The sequence below is a fragment of the Hemiscyllium ocellatum genome, chromosome 17 (assembly GCF_020745735.1).
Source record: "Hemiscyllium ocellatum isolate sHemOce1 chromosome 17, sHemOce1.pat.X.cur, whole genome shotgun sequence".
Classification (NCBI taxonomy): Eukaryota; Metazoa; Chordata; class Chondrichthyes; order Orectolobiformes; family Hemiscylliidae; genus Hemiscyllium; species Hemiscyllium ocellatum.
In genome coordinates, this window is record NC_083417.1 from 51572260 (window position 1) to 51590277 (window position 18018).

At 41.6% G+C, this 18018-nt stretch overlaps 1 protein-coding gene across 4 annotated transcripts in view; it reads right to left on the bottom strand.

Annotated features, from left to right (window-relative positions):
* Positions 1-13526: 13526 nt before the first annotated feature.
* bcar1 (BCAR1 scaffold protein, Cas family member) overlaps positions 13527-18018 on the bottom strand; it is a 240737-nt gene continuing 236245 nt past the window's right edge. For all 4 annotated transcript variants that reach the window (XM_060838154.1, XM_060838151.1, XM_060838153.1 and 1 more), the window contains 2 exons: positions 17435-17524; positions 13527-16043 (listed from right to left, as the gene is read on the bottom strand). In XM_060838154.1, the coding sequence (XP_060694137.1) occupies positions 15534-16043; positions 17435-17524 (600 nt within the window). In that variant the 3' untranslated portion in view covers positions 13527-15533. The remainder of the gene's footprint in view (positions 16044-17434; positions 17525-18018) is intronic.

The following is an 18018-nucleotide window of genomic DNA, read 5'->3' on the forward strand; positions in this document are numbered from 1 at the left end:
CCCAACCCCATCTAGTCCCACCTGTCAGCACCCGGCCCATATCCTTCTAAACCCTTACTTTTCGTATACCCATCCAAATGCCTCTTAAATGTTGCAATTGTACCAGCCTCCACCACTTCCTCTGGCAGCTCATTCCATACACATACCACCCCCTGTGTGAAAAAGTTGCCCCTTAGGTCTCTTTTATACCTTTCCCTCTCACCCTAAACTCATGCCCTCTAGTTCTGGACTCCCCGATCCCAGGGAAAATACTTTGCCTATTTACCCTATCCATGCCCCTCATGATTTTATAAACCTCTATAAGGTCACCCCTCAGCCTCCGACACTTCAGGAAAAACAGCCCCAGCCTAGTCAGCCTCTCCCTATAGCTCAAATCCTCCAACCCTGGCAACATTCTTGTTAGTTTTTTATGACCCCTTTCAAGTTTCAACATCGGAGGCCAGAATTGCATGCAATATTCCAACAGTGGCCTAACCAATGTCCTGTACAGCCACAACATGACCTCCCAACTCCTGTACTCAATACTCTGACCAATAAAGGAAAGCATACCAAACTCCTTCTTCACTATCCTATCTACCTGCGATTCTACTTCCAAGGAGCTGCACTCCAAGGTCTCTTTATTCAGTAACACTCCCGAGGACCTTACCATTAAGTGTATAAGTCCTGCTGAGGTTTGCTTTCCCATAATGCATTTATCTGAATTAAACTCCATCTGCCACTCCTCAGCCCATTGGCCCATCTGATCAAGATTCTGTTGTAATCCGAGGTAACCTTCTTTGCTGTCCACTACATCTCCAATTTTGGTGTCATCTGCAAACTTACTAACTGTACCTCTTATGCTCACATTCAAATCATTTATATAAATGATGAAAAGTAGTGGACTCAGCACTAAACCTTGTGGCACTCCACTGGTCACAGGCCTCCAGTCTGAAACACAACCCTCCACCATCACCCTCTTTTTTTTTAACCTTTGAGCCAGTTCTGTATCTAAATGGTTAGTTCTCCCTGTATTCCATGAGATCTAACCTTGCTAATCAGTCTTCCATGGGGAACCTTGTCGAATTCCTTACTGAAGTCCATAAAGATCATGTCTATTGCTCTGCCCTTATCAATCCTCTTTGTTACTTCTTCAAAAACTCTATCAAGTTTGTGAGACATGATTTCCCATTCACAAAGCCGTGTTGACTATCCCGAATCAGTCCTTGCCTTTCCAAATACTTGTATCGGGGGCACAAGTAGAAGATACGCAGCCAAGAGCAAGAATTCAGGATAGTGTATTGCCTCCCTGGTGCAGGGTCAGGGATGTCCCAGAGGGGGTGCAGCAACTTGTCAAGAGAGTAGCCAGTCAGAGATCTGTACACATCAGTAAGAATGGCGGAGGTAGAAAACAGGTTGAGGCTTTGCAGAGTGAATATAGGAAGTTAGGTAGGAGATTAAAAGCAGCACCTCAAAGGAAGTAATCTCTCGATTACTCCCTCTGCCACATGCCAGTGAGAGCAGGGATAGAAAGATAAGGCGGATAAAATCAGTGGCTGAGGAGCTGGTGCAGGGGTTAGAGTTTCTGATACAGAGATCAGGATGGATCTGAACTTGGAGAGCAAGTTAATTAGAAAAGTCAGGGGAGTGCAAGTTAGAGAATGAGGTAACTCTGAAGAGTTAAACTGTATATATTTCAATGCAAGGGGTCCTACAGGTAAGGCAGATGAACTCTGGGAACATGGGACTGGGACATCATAGTTATTACAGAAACATGGCTGAGATGGACAGGACTGACAGCTCAATATTCTGGTATTTAGATGCTATATGAAGGATAGAAAGGGAGGCAAGAGGTGAGGAGGAGTGGCATTTCTAGTTAGGGAAACTAGAAACTGCTGTAATTAGAGAGGATATTTGTGGGAGATCACCCAGTAAAGCTATGTGGGTGGAACTCAGAAATAAGAAAGAGATGATCACCTTGATGGGATTGTACTTTAGGCACTCCCTTCCCCGAGAGTCAGCAGGAAACTTAGGAGAAAATATGTAGAGATCTCAGATATGTGTTAGAATAATACAGTGCTAATAATAGGGGATTTTAACTTTTCAAACGTTAACTGCCATAGGTGTTAAGGACATTTGTTAAATTTGTTCAAGAAAATTTTCTTTATCAAAATGTGGATGTACCTACTTGAGAAGGAACAAAACTTGACTTACCCTTGGGGAACTAGGGGGCTGGGCAAATTACTTAAGTGTTAGTGGGTGAGCACTTTGGGACCAATGATTACTATTCTATTTGTTTTAAAATAGTTACGCTGTAGGTAATCTAAACTATAGACCAGTGAGCTTGACATCAGTGGTGGGTAGGTTGTTGGCTTGATTTCTGAGAGACAGGATTCACATGCATTTGGAGATGCAAATACTGATTAGGGATAGCCAACATGGTTATGTGCAAGGGAAATCATGTCTCACTAACTTGATTGTGTTTTCTGAGAATGTTACCAAAAGATAGATAAAGGCAGAGCAATAGACATTGTTTACATAGACTTTAGTAAAGCCTTTGACAATGTACTGCATTGTTAGACCGGTTAGTAAAAGTAGATCACATGAAATTCAGGGAGAGCTAGCCAATTGGCAGGAGACAAAAGGTTTATCAGACTGGAGGCCTGTTACCTCCAGTGTTCCACAGGGATCGGTGCTGGGTCCAATGTTCGTTGTCATTTATATAAATGATTTGGATGAGAATATGGGAAGCACGATTAGTAGGTTTGTGAATGACACCAAAATTGGTGGCATAGTGGACCATGAAGAAAGTTCTCTAGGATTACAAATGGATCTTGATCAACTGGGTCAATGGGCTGATGAGTGGCAGATGGAGTTTAATTTGGATAAATATGAGGTGCTGCACTTTGGGAAAACAAACAAAGGCAAGATTCATTTCATTAATGATGGAGCACTGGGTGGTATTGACAAACAGAGAGACCTGGGGATTCAGGTACATAGCTCTTTGAAAGTTGCAATGCAGGTAGATAAGGTGATTAAAGCATTTAAGATGATTGCCTTCATTGCTCAGACCAATGAGTATAGAGGCTGGGATGTCATGTTGCAATTGTACAGGACATTGGTGAAGCCACTTTTGGAGTACTGTGTAGAGTTCAGATTGCCCTGCTATAGGAAGGATTTTATTAAATTGGTGAGGGTACAGAAAAGGTTTACAAGAACGTTACCGGGAATGGAGGGCTTTAATTACAAGGATAGGTTGAGACATTTTTTCACTGTCGCACAGGAGGTTGAGGGTTGACCTAATTGAGGGTTATGAAATCATGAGGGGTATAGATAAGATGAATAGCAAAGGTCTTTTCCATAGGATAGGGGAGTTCAGAAGTAGAGGGCATAATTTTATGTTGCTAAGAAAAAGTTTTAAAAGAGACCCGAGGGGCAACTTTTTGACACAGCAGGGTGGCACGGTGGCACAGTGATTAGCACTGCTGCCTCACAGCGCCAGAGACCTAGGTTCAATTCCCGTCTCGGGCAACTGTGTGTGTGGAGTTTGCATATTCTCCCCGTGTCATGCTCCAGTTTCCTTCCACAGTCCAAAGATGTGCAGGTGAATTGGCTATGCTAAGTTGCCTATAGTGTTAGGTGAAGGGGTAAATGTAGGGGAATGGGTCTGGGTGGGTTGCTCTTCGGAGGATCAGTGTGGACTTGTTGGGCCAAAGGGCCTGTTTCCACACTGTAAGTAATCTAATCATATGTAGAATGAATGGGTAGATGCAGGTATAGTTACAACATTTAAAAGATGTTCAGATAAGTACATGTATCTGGGATATGTACCAAATGCACACAACTGGGACTAGTTTAGTTTGGGAAACATGGTAGGCATAGATGAGTTGGACCTCAGGGTCTGTTTCTGTGCTGTATGATCTAATGTACCTCCTTCCAATATGCCAATAGTAAGTTGGAGAGCCTGTTCGGCTGCATATGTGGTACAGAGTGGCATCCTTTAAGCTACAGAATAATAACTTGTTCTAATATGTGGCAGTGATGGAAACACACATATGCACATGCTTTGCCTGCCTCACGTGGAGTGAGGAATTAATTATAACTTTGCTGAATATCTGCATAAGGAGCATTGTCATAATGATGATAGGTTATATAGAACAGAGATCAGAGGCTGTAGAGTTCCATAAGCATCCTCTCTTACTATCTCTTGTACATAGTTAAGTTATTAATGTTCACTGTCAAAGGCGGGTGTGATCTTCTATCAATTCCCTTACAAAAGAGATGACCAAAGCCACAGAGATAGAGACACATGCCAAAAGAGCAGCTGCAGTGAAGCCCAGTGGTAGAACAATGCAGCGTGTGAAAGCCAAGGTCAGTTCTACAACCTAACCACAGAAGGGAGGTAAAAGCCTTAAGTCAAACCAGTGACGGTATAGCGCAACAGTCAAAGCACTTCAAGCCAATTAGTCAGAGCCCTGGGCAATGCTGACAAAGCATGGGAAAACTTCACAACAGAGAATGTGGCAAGCCAAGAAATCAGCTGACCACGGTGAGTAATAAATTATTGTGGACTGCAGGGATTCACAGAAATGGGAGGAAAAGAGAACTCAAAGTCAACCAGCAGCAAGCACTGGAAAATACAGGTGCAATGGTGATGCCATTAAGCAACACTAACAAGGGGCATTTTGTCCAGCCAGTAACACAGTAGGTTAGGCATGTCAAGGTAATGACCATTTCAGAGCCCGATCAGCAACACAAAGACGTTTTTTATGGAAAAAGCAGACCCCAACCATCTAAGGGCATGGGCATTAAAGAATGTGGAGGAGCAGAATAAATTCCTCCTCGGGGATATAACAGCTCCAATTTGGACTTTACCTCACCTTATAATACAGACATACAAGTTGAAAGCCAATATGTAGACATCATGGTTAAAGGCAATAAAACTCATTTTTAATTCCATAAAGGGTTGGTGTGTGTATATATGTTATTTGGATGCAGCATCATAACTGAGACCTAGAATTCTCTAATTGTCTTCCATCCAACTTCATAGAAAACATTACTTTGTGAAAAGATAGTCTATGTCATTCCTAATCATTACTCATCTTTATTAAGCCCAGATGATTATGTGGCTTTGAATCTACTTTATTTAACAATTGCACAAGACATGTAACTGAATCAGCACACTGTAAATCAGTCTCTGCTGTTGAAACTCCATTCGCAAGATCACAAGACGACAAATGTAATTTCTTTTCTCTCAGTAAAGAGACTGCAAGCGGGAGAACATAAAGGCACTAGAGATGAGGTCGACCAGCTCCAAGCACCTACAATCCGGGACCTTCTTTTACTTTATCAGAAAACAGTGGCAAAGAATGAAGCTGCTAAAAATGCTGCTTCAGGGGAAGTAGATCTTCCCATATTCCTTGCTTCGACAGGCCATGATCATAACATCTTTGTTAGCTACCTGAGGAACGTCACCTTTCACTGAAGGCAGCAAAGAGGTGAATTTGTCTGTATATCCCACTAAACACACAGATGAGTTATAATCACTGGAACAACTGTAATTAGACAATGGATATTCCTTCCTGCAAAGAAGGCTTGAGCACTACAGGAAAGGGGAGACAGGCCCAACATCTCAGAATCTCAGCTCCAGTAAGCTACACTTTAACAATTACTGGTGGTGAGGGGAGCCTTGGCAAAATGGAGCTGTAGGTAAAGGACTGGGATTTCAACGAACTGCAACATTCTGCAGATGTTTGAACCACTTAAAAAGGCAGCTGCTGAACAGAAAGTTAGTGTTTCAATCAAAATTGAACACCAGCAAAGTTTCAGAAATTTTTTCAGATAGCAAAGGGGCCACTGTGTGGAGTCAGAGTCATACAGCATGGAAACAGGCACTTCCAACCCGTCCATGCCAAACATTGTCTCAATCTAATCTAGTCCCACCTGCCTGCTCTTGGCCCAGTCCTCCAAATCTTTCCTATTCATGTACTTATCAAAGTGTCTTTTAGACATGGTAACTGTGCCTGCATCCATCACTTCCTCAGGAAGTTCATTCCACATACAAACCACACTCTGTGTAAAGAATGTGCTCCTGTCTTTAAATCTCTCTCCTTTAACCTTAAAAACATGCCTCCTAGTCTTAAAATTCTCCATCCTAGGGAAAAGATACCTACTATTTACCCTATCTATACCCATCATGGTTTTATAAACCTCTGTGCTCCAGTGAAAAATGTCCCAGCCTATTCAGCCTTTCTTTATAACTCAAACCTTCTGTACCCAGCAACATCCTACTAAACCTCTTCGAAACCCTACTGGTTTAATCATATCCTTTCTATAACGGGGCTTTGGGAAGGTTTGGATTATGGAGATAGAAGTCAATTTTCAATCATACAGAAAGAAGGTCTCAGAGTTACAACAATTATATTCAACACATCCTGACAAAAAATTCAATGAACATCAAGATGAACTTGTTACATTCAGAGGAAAACTCAAAACCAGCCCATCAAGAGTTAATTTGGGAACAGTTAATGGAAAGCTGTCCGAGGAACAGGAAAGATGTCAGTCTAATTTGCACAAGTCTGGAATGCTCAGAAATGATTAATCTACATATGTGACAGCTGAAGTCTGAAATCAAACATTAGCAGCAAATCACAGAAGCCCTCAAGTTTCTTTCAGTAAAGCAGCAGCGATCCAAACTGCAGAACTCCGTAGTTTTGGAGCAGAAAATCAAGTATTTGTGATTAGAGAAGTGCTGGAAAGTCTTAACAGAATGATCATTAACCTGTTGGATTACACCATCATGGCAGTCTTCAATGTAACATATTTCCATGATTGGGACTTGAAACCAGAAATACAGACTCAAGAGACAGGATGTCATTTATTTTGCTACAAGATCTCCCATTATACATTAAAGGTAATCATGACCATGATCTTTTATTTTCCTGATAAAGCACAATTAAATATATTGAGAAGCACATGATTAGGATGTATAGCATATTATCTAACATTTGGATTTTAGAAGTAAAATAGGAGATAGGTTTCAGTTTTCAGTGAAGACATTTTAAAGAAAGTGTTCAAAAAGTCATTTAAAACAACCAACTAACTATATCATTTCCAAAATAGCATGTAATATAGGTCGGGTATCTAGCAGTGGAACTAAGTGACATTTACAAAGTTAATATGATTGAGGACTCCTAATATTTTGAGTTCAGTACGAAACAAATCAGTTTTTTTTAAGTGCAGAAAAAGTTCCACCTGAGGAGAAGATGCAGATTGTCCATATAGGGCAGGAGTTCCACACCAGCAGAAGAGTAAGTTAGTTTTGTGTCATCTCCAAGCTTGGGAGTTGTCCAAACTGAAGAGAGGCTTAGTCCATCCAAACTGGAAAATGTTGGTGGTCAGAAATTCGGGTTAAGAAAGGAGTGATCCTTCACTGTTACCAAGTATCTGTGAAGGATATTGCTGAGAGAGAGGTTGAAACTTTGCTGTTTATGTTAAAATCTTTCTACGCTGTCTTATACATACACATATATACACCTGTATGTATTTAGCATGTTGTATCTTTTGTTCTTCTACTAAGAAACATTTGCAGTCTTGTGTTAAAAGGTGCAGTGACTAACCACTGGGGTAACCAACTGCGAAAATTTTCTATGACACCCAGGTTTCACTCTGGGATCGGACACGTTTAGTGTTAGCATCAGCTGGGATCACAACTGATACCAAGTCAGTGAGAAACAATTACCACAAATCTCAACCATGGGAAGCAGATACAAGCCATTCTGCCAATCAAATCTACTCTGCCTCTTCCATTAGTTTATGGCTGATCCAATAATTCTCAACTCCACTTTCCTGGCTTTTCCCCATACCCTTGATTCCCTTACCGATCAAAAATCTGTCTCTCTCAACCTTGGTTATACTTAATGACCCAGCATCGACAGCCCTTACAATAAAGAATTTCACAGATTCACTCCCTCTGAGAGAAAAGAATCCTCCTCTTTTGTGGCTTAATTGGGCAATCTGTACTCTGAGATTATGCCCTTTGCTCCTGGACTCTCCTGCTCGGGGAGACAAACTCTCTACGCTGTTGAGTCTCTAAAAATCTTCTACATTTCAAAGCGGTCACCTCTCATTCTTTTAAACTGCAATGAGCACAAACCCAGCTGCTTAACATCTCCAAGTAAGAAAATCCCTCCATACTCAGGATCAACCTAGTGAACTTTTCTGGACTATGTACAATGCCAGTATAATGTTCCATCAATAAGCGGCCTGGAAGTGTTCACAGTATTCCAGGTGTCTTGTACCTCGTGCCTTATATTCCTTTAGCAAGACTTTCCCATTTTTACACTCCGTTCCCTTTTCATTACATTTTTCCATTTGCCTTTCCTATTACCTGCTGAACTCGATGCTAGCTTTCTCTGTGATTTATGTACTTGCACCCCCAAAACCCACTGGAGTTGCATCTTTCTCTACTTAACTACTTTGCTTTTCTATGCTATCGACGAAACCTTACCTTTACCCCACAGTACAGATATATTGCTTTTGCCAAGTTTTGGCCCATTTGTTTAACCTGCCCATAACCCTCCACAAACCCTTTGTGCCATTTTCACGACTCTCTTTCCCACCTACTTTTGAATCATCCCCAAACTCAGGGGCAGTACATTCACTTCCCTCCTCCAAATCATTAATATGCAAAAACAAATAGGACAGCTGGAGACAGAATAGGAATAATGAGAGAGACACAAGTCTGCTTTTTATCCAGTTTTTAAAAAGTTGTTGGAAAAAAACTTAACTCAATTGCAAGTTATTCTGACAGCAAATCCTACGTGTGACAAACATCTGTTGAATGGGTTCAGTCATAAGTTAAGGAAGATTGTCATTAACACACTGTGCTGAGTGAAACTGCTGAGCTTGCATTCTGTTACCACCTACAGAGTACAGAATATCATTCAGACACTCCGTAATTACATTGTACATGAACGATAAATTACACATTAACATTTTCATACATATGGCATTAATATCAGATTAATATATCATATGTAGCATTTATATTTTATAGTCTATTACATAATCATTAATACTTTACAGTATAAGATGCTGTTTATCAAATAGAATGAAAGGTTATTACTGAACATATAAATGTATTAATTTTGAAAAAGCATTACAGTCCCAACATACCTTGCACATAATATTTAAATTTCTGTTCCTTTATTACTTTACATTTTAATCATTAGCTCAGTTTCTCAGTGCTACCTTTCTGCTGGAAGTCGGTTGACTGTAGCTTAGTACAAGCACTGTGTGTCAATAGAGCAGGTTTTTCTTGTTAAGGTTGCTGGGTTTCCTATATAGTCAGTTCATATTAAGACATCCACTGTTCTAGTTTTCCAGTGTAGCCTGATGATGGCAATAACTCTCCAACTATGCCCTACATTTAACTTCAGTTTCTATTTAATGTTTAAATGCTCCACCAATATGTTGTAACATGTTCTTCTGTGGGTTCTTCAGCTCTTCATACAGGCTCAGGTCAGATCTCTAGCTTCCTATTAAACATTCATTAACACTGTATCTGATGGTGAGCATGCCCAGTGCTGTATAGAGTCCAAACTCTTAGCTGAATACTAACACCATAGGACCAGAAGACAGAGCTACAGAAAAAAAGCCACTTGACCATTCAAAGCCATCTGCCATTCAATGAGATCATAGCTGATCTGATCATCCTCAACTCCACTTTCCTGCCTTTTCCACAAAAGCTTGATTACCATCATGACTAAAAATCTGTCTCAGCTTTAAATACACTGAACAACCCAGGCTCAAAAGCCCTTTGGTAAAGGAATTCCATAGATTCAATTCCCTCAGAGACAAAGGGCCCTCTTCATCTGTGTCTTAAAGAGCCAAGCCCTTACTCTGAGGTTATGCCCATCTATTCTATTCTAGACTCTCCCACCAGGGGAAACACATCTCTTTACATCTACCTGGTTAAGCAGCCCCGCCCCGCCCCCACACCAAGTATCTTACATGTTTCAGTAAGGTCACCTCTTACTGTTCTAAATCCCAATAGTTACGAGGCTAGTCTCATCATCAGAAAATCCATCCATACTCAGAATTGAACCTTCTCGAGTTCAGCATTAACAAATTTTTTGGACCCTCACACAGAAGTAGATGATCGAGTGCTGTCCCAGGCCCAACCATCTTCAGCTGCTTCATCAATGACCTTCCCTCTATCAGAAGGTCAGAAATGAGAATGTTGGCTGATGATTGCATAATATTCAGCACCATTCGTGACTCCTCAGTCCATTTCCAAGTACAACAAGATCCGGACAATATCCAGGTTTGGGCTGACAAGTAATATTTGTGCCACACAAATGCCAAGCAATGACCACCTCCAATAAGAGATTATCTAACACCGCCCTTGACATTCAATCCCCCACTTTCAGGTCAATAGTAAATTCAAAGATGTTGATACTCAACTGGACTTTCCACATAAAAACAGTGGTTATAAGAGCAGGTCAGAGGCTAGGACTACTGCGGTGAGTAACTCACCTCCTGAGCCTCCAAGTCTGTCCACCATTTACAAGGAACGAGGGGGAGTGTGATGGAATACTCCCCACTTGCCTGGATGAGTCCAGATACAACAACACTCAAGAAGCTTGACACTATCCAGGACAAAGCAGCCCACTTGATTGGCACCACATCCACAAGTATCAGAACTCTCCACCACCAACACTCAGTAGCAGCAGTGTGTACTATCTACAAGATGCACTGCAGAAATTCACCAAAAATCCTAGTACCTTCCAAATCCACAACCACTTCCATCTAGAAGGACATGGGCAGCAGATACATGGGAACACCACCACCTGCAAGTTCCCCTCCAAGCCACACACATCCTGACTTGGAAATATATTGTTGTTCCTGTACTGTCAGTGAATTAAAATCTTGGAAATCCCTCCATCAGGACATTGCGGGTCAACCCCCACACATGGACTTCAGCGGTTCACAAAGATAGCTCACCACCACCATCGGAAGGGCAGCTAAAGATTGGGAATACATTCTGGCCAGCCAGCAACACTCACATCCCACACATGTTAAGAAACTCAGGATTTGCCTCCTGAAATGATAAAACTGGGTCTGATAGTAACATGCTATCCCAGTGTTAGGAATCTTTGAAGAGCAAAAAAAAGAGAGAAGACTCAATGCTGATCAAACCCCTGGAAGAGTTAAGTGATGGCTTCACAGTAATACCATCCCATTTTCTTAACTTAAAACTTAGACTGCAACCCAGTCTTCTTTAGGCAAGAGCTCACGTTTCTGGGGAACTGAGCCAAGTCTTTCAAAATGGATTGTTGTCATCATCTTGGAATGGAATGTCTTTTAACATTAGTCTTTGTAGACAAACTAGTTGTGCAAGTACCTGCCAACTCAACAGGGGTTTGGTTCAATGCTGAAAGATCAAAAAAGGCTCTTTAATAACTTTACCATTGCAATGAAGGGTTGCTTCAAAATGACTTTTAACTGAAAGGAGCGCATTTTCCAGAACCTGAGATAGTGACATTTGACGTCAGTATGAAGCCAGTCTAAACTGTACAGTAATAGATTAGATTAGATTACTTACAGTGTGGAAACAGGCCCTTCAGCCCAACAAGTCCACACCAACCCGCTGAAGCGCAACCCACGCAGACCCATTCCCCTACATTTATCCCTTCACCTAACACCATGGGCAATTTAGCATGGCCAATTCACCTAACCTGCACACTTTTGGACTGTGGGAGGAAACCGGAGCATCCAGAGGAAACTCACGCAGACACGGGGAGACTGTGTGCAAACTCCACACAGTTGGTCGCCTGAGGCGGGAATTGAACCTGGATCTCTTGCGCTGTGAGGCAGCAGTGCTAACCACTGTGCCACCGTGCCGCCCATAGAAATAGCTACTCCTGAATCGAAAAAATTAGTACGATTAGGCTACTATCCAAAATTCCTGGTCCAGAACATCACCATCTATTGTGGGGCCAAGTAATTTCCATGTGTTCATAATCCTTCTTGCTCGTTTGCTAACTCTCCACGATTCTAGAAGTGATCCACGTGACTTACTTTTAAAAGACGATTTTGCATTGCAGGACTGCTGACAGTGGGCAAATCTGCCCCAGGGAAGGCAGTGGACACACATTGTTGGACAACCTTTTCACTAGCAATGTTTCCTTACAGTACAATGCCAACATTTGGAAATGGTAGCTCTGACCTTTTCCTAACTCATGTGCAGTTTTGTTGAATGAGGATGACATAATCGAACCTAGCTCACCGACATGCTCAGGCTGAGCCTTAGTCTGGAGTTGAATTGCCCTCCGCTTTTGGGTTTAGCACCTGGCAGTCTGCCCTGGGATTATCTGTACTTCAGCCCTGGAGTAGTGTCAGAAAATGAGCTCATCCTGCAATGCTGCATCATCACATGAACCGGAGACACCATATAAATCATCAGTGGAATGTTCTAAGTTGGCTTGATCTGGAACAACTGGTTGGACTGAGCCCATTCAATAATGAGGTTCTCAGGACTGAAATAAGCATGGAGACGGCTAGGATAGACTTAAAATCTGCTTCAGATTCAACACCTTGCCAGTTTAGGACAGGTTCCAACCCTCTAGGAGAGTACCAACACATCTCTCCTGAAGTCAATAACCCCATCCTTGTAACTCTGTTTTTTCCATGGCTAACCCACCTAAGCCTGCACATCCCTGGACACTATGGACAATTTAGTATGGCCAATCCACCTAAATACACATCTTTGGACTGTGAGAGGAAACCACAGCAACTGGAGGAAACCCACGGTGACATGGGGAGAAGTCCACACAGACAGTCGCCCGAGGGGGGAAAAAATCGAACCCCAGGTCCTTACCACCATGAGGCAGAAATACTAACCACTGAGCCACCTTGTGTGGTGGTAAAGCTGTATTTAAAAACGAGGCTCATTAATAAAAATCAAATCCTGACTTAATCTATTGCCCTAATTAGCATAACAAATGATTTAATTAGTTACAACCAGACATTAAGTGTTAGTTGAGATTTCACTTCAACTGCCCTTCATCTGAACGTGTAGTTATAACACAATCTTGCAACTTGAAGCTCAAGGCCTACTTCATATGGCTCACAGCATTTCAAAATAATTCATTATATTTTCTTGTGACATGCTTCCAATACAACTACCTTCTGTTGACATTAAACACCATCACTCTTGTCACCATTGATCAAAACCTGAGGGGAGCAGCCGTATAAATGCCATTGCTACGAGAGCTGGTTGGGGGGGTCTATGTTCTTCCTTACAGCAAGTTCACTCTTTTGCTGGAACCTTCTCAGCTTTGTGATCTGGAAGCTAAAAATTCCAGGCCTTGGTTGATCTCAACTTCAATGCGAAAGGACAGAATCTGCCCTGAGGCATCACCAATCACAAAATGGCACAGGCTTAAAATTCAAACCGATCCCAAAGTTAATGGCAATCCCACACGGACAACAATAGTGTTTAGCTCTTGGGACAACTTTGCTGGGGCCACAAACACGCGACTCACTTTCATGGTTCTTAAGCCTGTTTAATAATTAAAAATAAATCCAGTTGAATATAATACAAAAGTCAACAGCCACCGTAAACCAACCACCGTGCAAGAGAAATAAAAATTCTTATAGATATGAACCATTATGCATTGTAAAGAATACATCACATTTACAGTAGTCTTTCACCATAATGTTAAGACCAGAAACAAAATAAAAGGATAGAATACAAAATAATTTTTAGACTAATTGGGGGGATTTCTAGCATGACTGCAAAAGCTCCAATGATGAATATTAAAGTCAAGATCACTTTTAACCCCTTTTACATTGCAATTCTTAACCCATCATTTGGATTACTTTTAACATATATACTTAAGGGTGATAATTTCTAACTGATTAACTTACTGAAGCAGTGCTGTGTCAACTGTGCTGCCATTGGACAGTATTGAGAGACACCACGCATTGGAAACATAGTAGTTATTGCAGAGGAGCAGTTGCGCTCAGAGATTTTAGAATCTTACATTGTTCTGTTCAGTCCATGTAATGTTTTACAGGTCAGTACATGACACATATCATAGTCAGAGCACCCAACGATCCTCAGAGGAGAAACTGGCTACAGAATTCTAGTTTTTCACAGAAGCTAGAGTAAGAGTCTTTGACCAGGATTTGTCAAACACAGTTGCTTATATTCATATAATGTGCAGACATATACAAAGGTACATTTCTTACAGGGTTATAACCCTCCAATTACATCAAATATCAGCGACTTAAGTTTCAAACATACATAAAATTTTCTATATATAAAAACAAAACCTGGAGAGTGTAAGGTGTTGCCACATGCAGATTGGATAACTAAAGCTCCAGCAAGCTTCTTTGAGAAGGTTATATCCAAATAACTGCAACTGTCAGCAATTCTTCTGCAATGTAAAGGGGATACTAACTATTGTATGTAATGGATTATTGTCTCCAGTCATTGACTGATCAAAGGCAGTCAGCTCTGAAGCGAGTTGATGTTATATTACTGCTCCAACAACACTGGTTGAGACTGATGCCTCTGGGGCAGGCTTTGGTTAAAAAAGGTTCAAATGGAAGTTCTTGTACTTTTCCAGTCATTGTTTCAGCTGAAACCCAACTTGGTCTGTTCAACACATTATTTTGGCAAATATAATTATAGCAAATGTTAAACACGATTGTTTTATACACCTCCATATAAAGAAAACCACAAACTTAAATAGGTCACTAAAATATCATTGAAAGTCAGTTTTATTTTTGCTTCCCCCACACCATGAGATTTCATTGTGAATAGAAGCTACAAATGACTTTAGCTCTGTTCACCAGCAGAAGCTTTTAATTATTTCAAGGCACCAATTCATTTGCATTTTCTGCTGTTGGCTTGCACAAATGGAAAATATTGAAATGCAACGGAAAGCATAGTGCCCAAGTGAGGTATGATCCAAAACAATTGGAAAACATTAATAAATGTTTAAACAAAGTAAACGGTAATGAAACGCGTAGGATAACTTAACCACATGCTGCACCTGTTAGCTCCTTTGACTTTTCTTTGACAGATCATTAATGATGCGTTATCCAGAATTAGAACTCTTCAATCAGCAGAGACGTTTCATCAATTAAAACAGCCCCATGACAATGAAAAAGTGACTTAGTTAATTGTCACAGTAGAAAATTGCTCTCCATCTATTTTTAATGGTCCAGTAATTCTCCACTCATTTTTAATGAAGTTTTAAAATAGAACCCATACGTCCACGATCTAAAATCAGTAATGAAAATAATTATTTCCATTTCATATTATAGAACACAACATTGAAAAGAACTTCGAGAAGAAAAACAAAAGGGACTACTACATAGTTTTGAATTTAAATATCTTGCTGATTAATAAGAAATGTCACAATCTAACCAAAAAGAAAAAGTAGTTTTCCCTGTATGGTCATCTCATGGGTTAATATTTACAATAGTCCATTTACAGCTGTCAATTCTTTCAGTCTCAAGATGTAGATTTATTTGCGTCCTTACATTGCGGCTAACTGTCCCAGCATCATCTTGAACTGTTGTGTACAGTGAGACAGTTCAGTGACTCGGTCTATCATCTCCTTGGCAGCAGAGCCAGATGGGTATTGCAAGGCTGCAGTCTTGGTTGTGATAACAATATGTTTTAGCATCTCACAGAGGAGGTTGCTGTAGTGTGTGACTTTATTGCGAACCTCTTGCGATTTAGCCTGACGAGACAGCGTGTCCCCGATGAACACCAACTTGTGGGCACTGAGAATGACAAACTTGCTGTGAGCCACAAAGATTTTCGGAGGTTGATTGGTATTAATGGAAGTGAAGAAGGCATCGATGGCATTGATTAATGTGGTAATGTTCGACTCGCACTGTTCCGAGTAAAACAATAGCAGCTGTTTGTCTGAGGGGCTCAGCTTGCTCTTAACCTGTCCATATTGGTGCGTCGGGGTCCAGTTTGAGAGGTCGTTCTCAATGGGTCTCGTTACTTCCTGCTCAAGACGCTCAAACTGTTTAACCTGCAGAGGCCAAATAAGCAAAGGTCAGCAATCCTTCCTTAGACTAACGCTACCTTGAAAAGGCATTTCTCACAGGAAATTGAGAATTTGCAGACAACTGTTTGACCTCCAACCTTTGCTGGCCCAACACCATGATGTTTCACCTCTAACGGTCAGGGAACTACAGGCAACTCAGTGTCAGTCGGTCTGAAAACACAATCCACAAAGGAACAGTTCTCAAGAAATCACACTCATACTTTCACCACTTAAAAGGATGGGAAAATCACTGGGATCTCAGGATATGCAGTCCCAATGGACAAGGCCCTGTCCCAGGGGCACACATTCAGGGCAGCCGCCCTGAGACTTTGTGAAACATTACTGAGCTAAGGGAAGCAGCAGCTCGCACATGGGGTAACAGACCACAGGCTCGGCTAAGTCATAACCTTTTCCAGGTTCCCATTCTTCAAGCATGACAATCCCAAACTACTCTCATGCAGATATGTAAATTCAGGAGACAAAGCAATGAAATTCACTCCAGACCAATCAGAACCGGGACACTTCGTCCCTCCTTTTTCCAGGAAGATTTGACCAACTGTTGCAACGATACCATCTGCACCATCACCCAGGGCAGAGGACTCTGCAGTGGGTGAGGGCAGGGCCCTCTGTAGGACCCTCACCCACTGCACAGCCCCCTCGCCTGCCACAGCCCCCTCACCCGCCACAGCACCCTCACTCACTGCACGGCTCTCTGACCCCCTACACGGCCCCTCCCACACCACACGACCCGCTTGCCCTCCACAGTCTCCTTGCCCTCTGCACAGCCCCCCACAGCACCCATTCCACTGTAGCATAGGTTAAAGACAAGAAGCTTTACATCAGTGCTTTTCCAGACCGATCTGGTTAATTTGTTTTTCGTAAACCCAAATGAAAATAATAACTAATTTCTAACTCCAAATGTCCAACCAATACTGCCACATCAGTACTATATCTGATTCCAATAAAAGGAAAACTAATTCACTCAGGTATTTTCTCTCCTCAAAATTTTTTTTTTGAAAAAACAGGGCCATGGCCTGATTCTTAATCTGGAGGGGAATGCCTAGTTACTTCAGGTGCTCTCTTTGAGATTAACATCATCCCAAGGTTTCAAAGACCAGCTCTGGAACTAATTGCAGAACAAATGCCATTTAATACAACAATCCGACTGTGATGGAGCCAGGGCTAAGGAGTCAGGATTTTAAAACCTGCTTCAGTCTGGTTGGAGGGTCCCGAACTCCCAGCCCTCTCCTGATTTCACTGTGCAGACAGCCCAACCCAGAGGGCTGTTTGGAATGCTGTTCTCAATATCTGTAGAGGCTTGAACACCTTCACAACCTGCAAAGCGTGTCATTACCAACTCCCACCGGCCATCTCACCTGCAGCTGCTCCAGCTGAGCTTTCCCTTGCCGTATGATATTCTCCTTCTCTAACAACTCCTTCTGCGTTTTCTCAAACTCTTCTTTACCCTGAAAAAAGTGACAGAGAAGTAGACAACATTAAAAACCTTGCTCCTCTTAATGACTCAAATGGTTAAGACCAGACTCACCATCAACGTTACAGACCGAGGGTATGCCTGAGGAGGTTCAGGGTTAAGTCTAGCTGCAACAATCCTTTTCCACACGCTCAGACCCCACATGACCCCCATCCACCCAGACCGAACGTCAGTGCATTTGAGAAAAGGGGCCAAGGAAAATAAAACAAATACAAACTGCATTATCGAGCGAAAGCTGCTGAGTAACTAAAACAAAATGTTCTGGGAGAACATTTCATTACAGATGGATTTAAAATGTTCTTTAAATTAAATCAGTTTGTGAATCAGCTCAGATTCCATCCAGAAAGTCATTCTGGTTCAGAAAAAGAATTTCAGGTAATAATTAATTTAACACAAAGCTCTATTTTTTTTGGTTAGGAGTCTGCAGTGCTCTGAAACACAGGCTCAGTGCAACAATGCATTAATAAT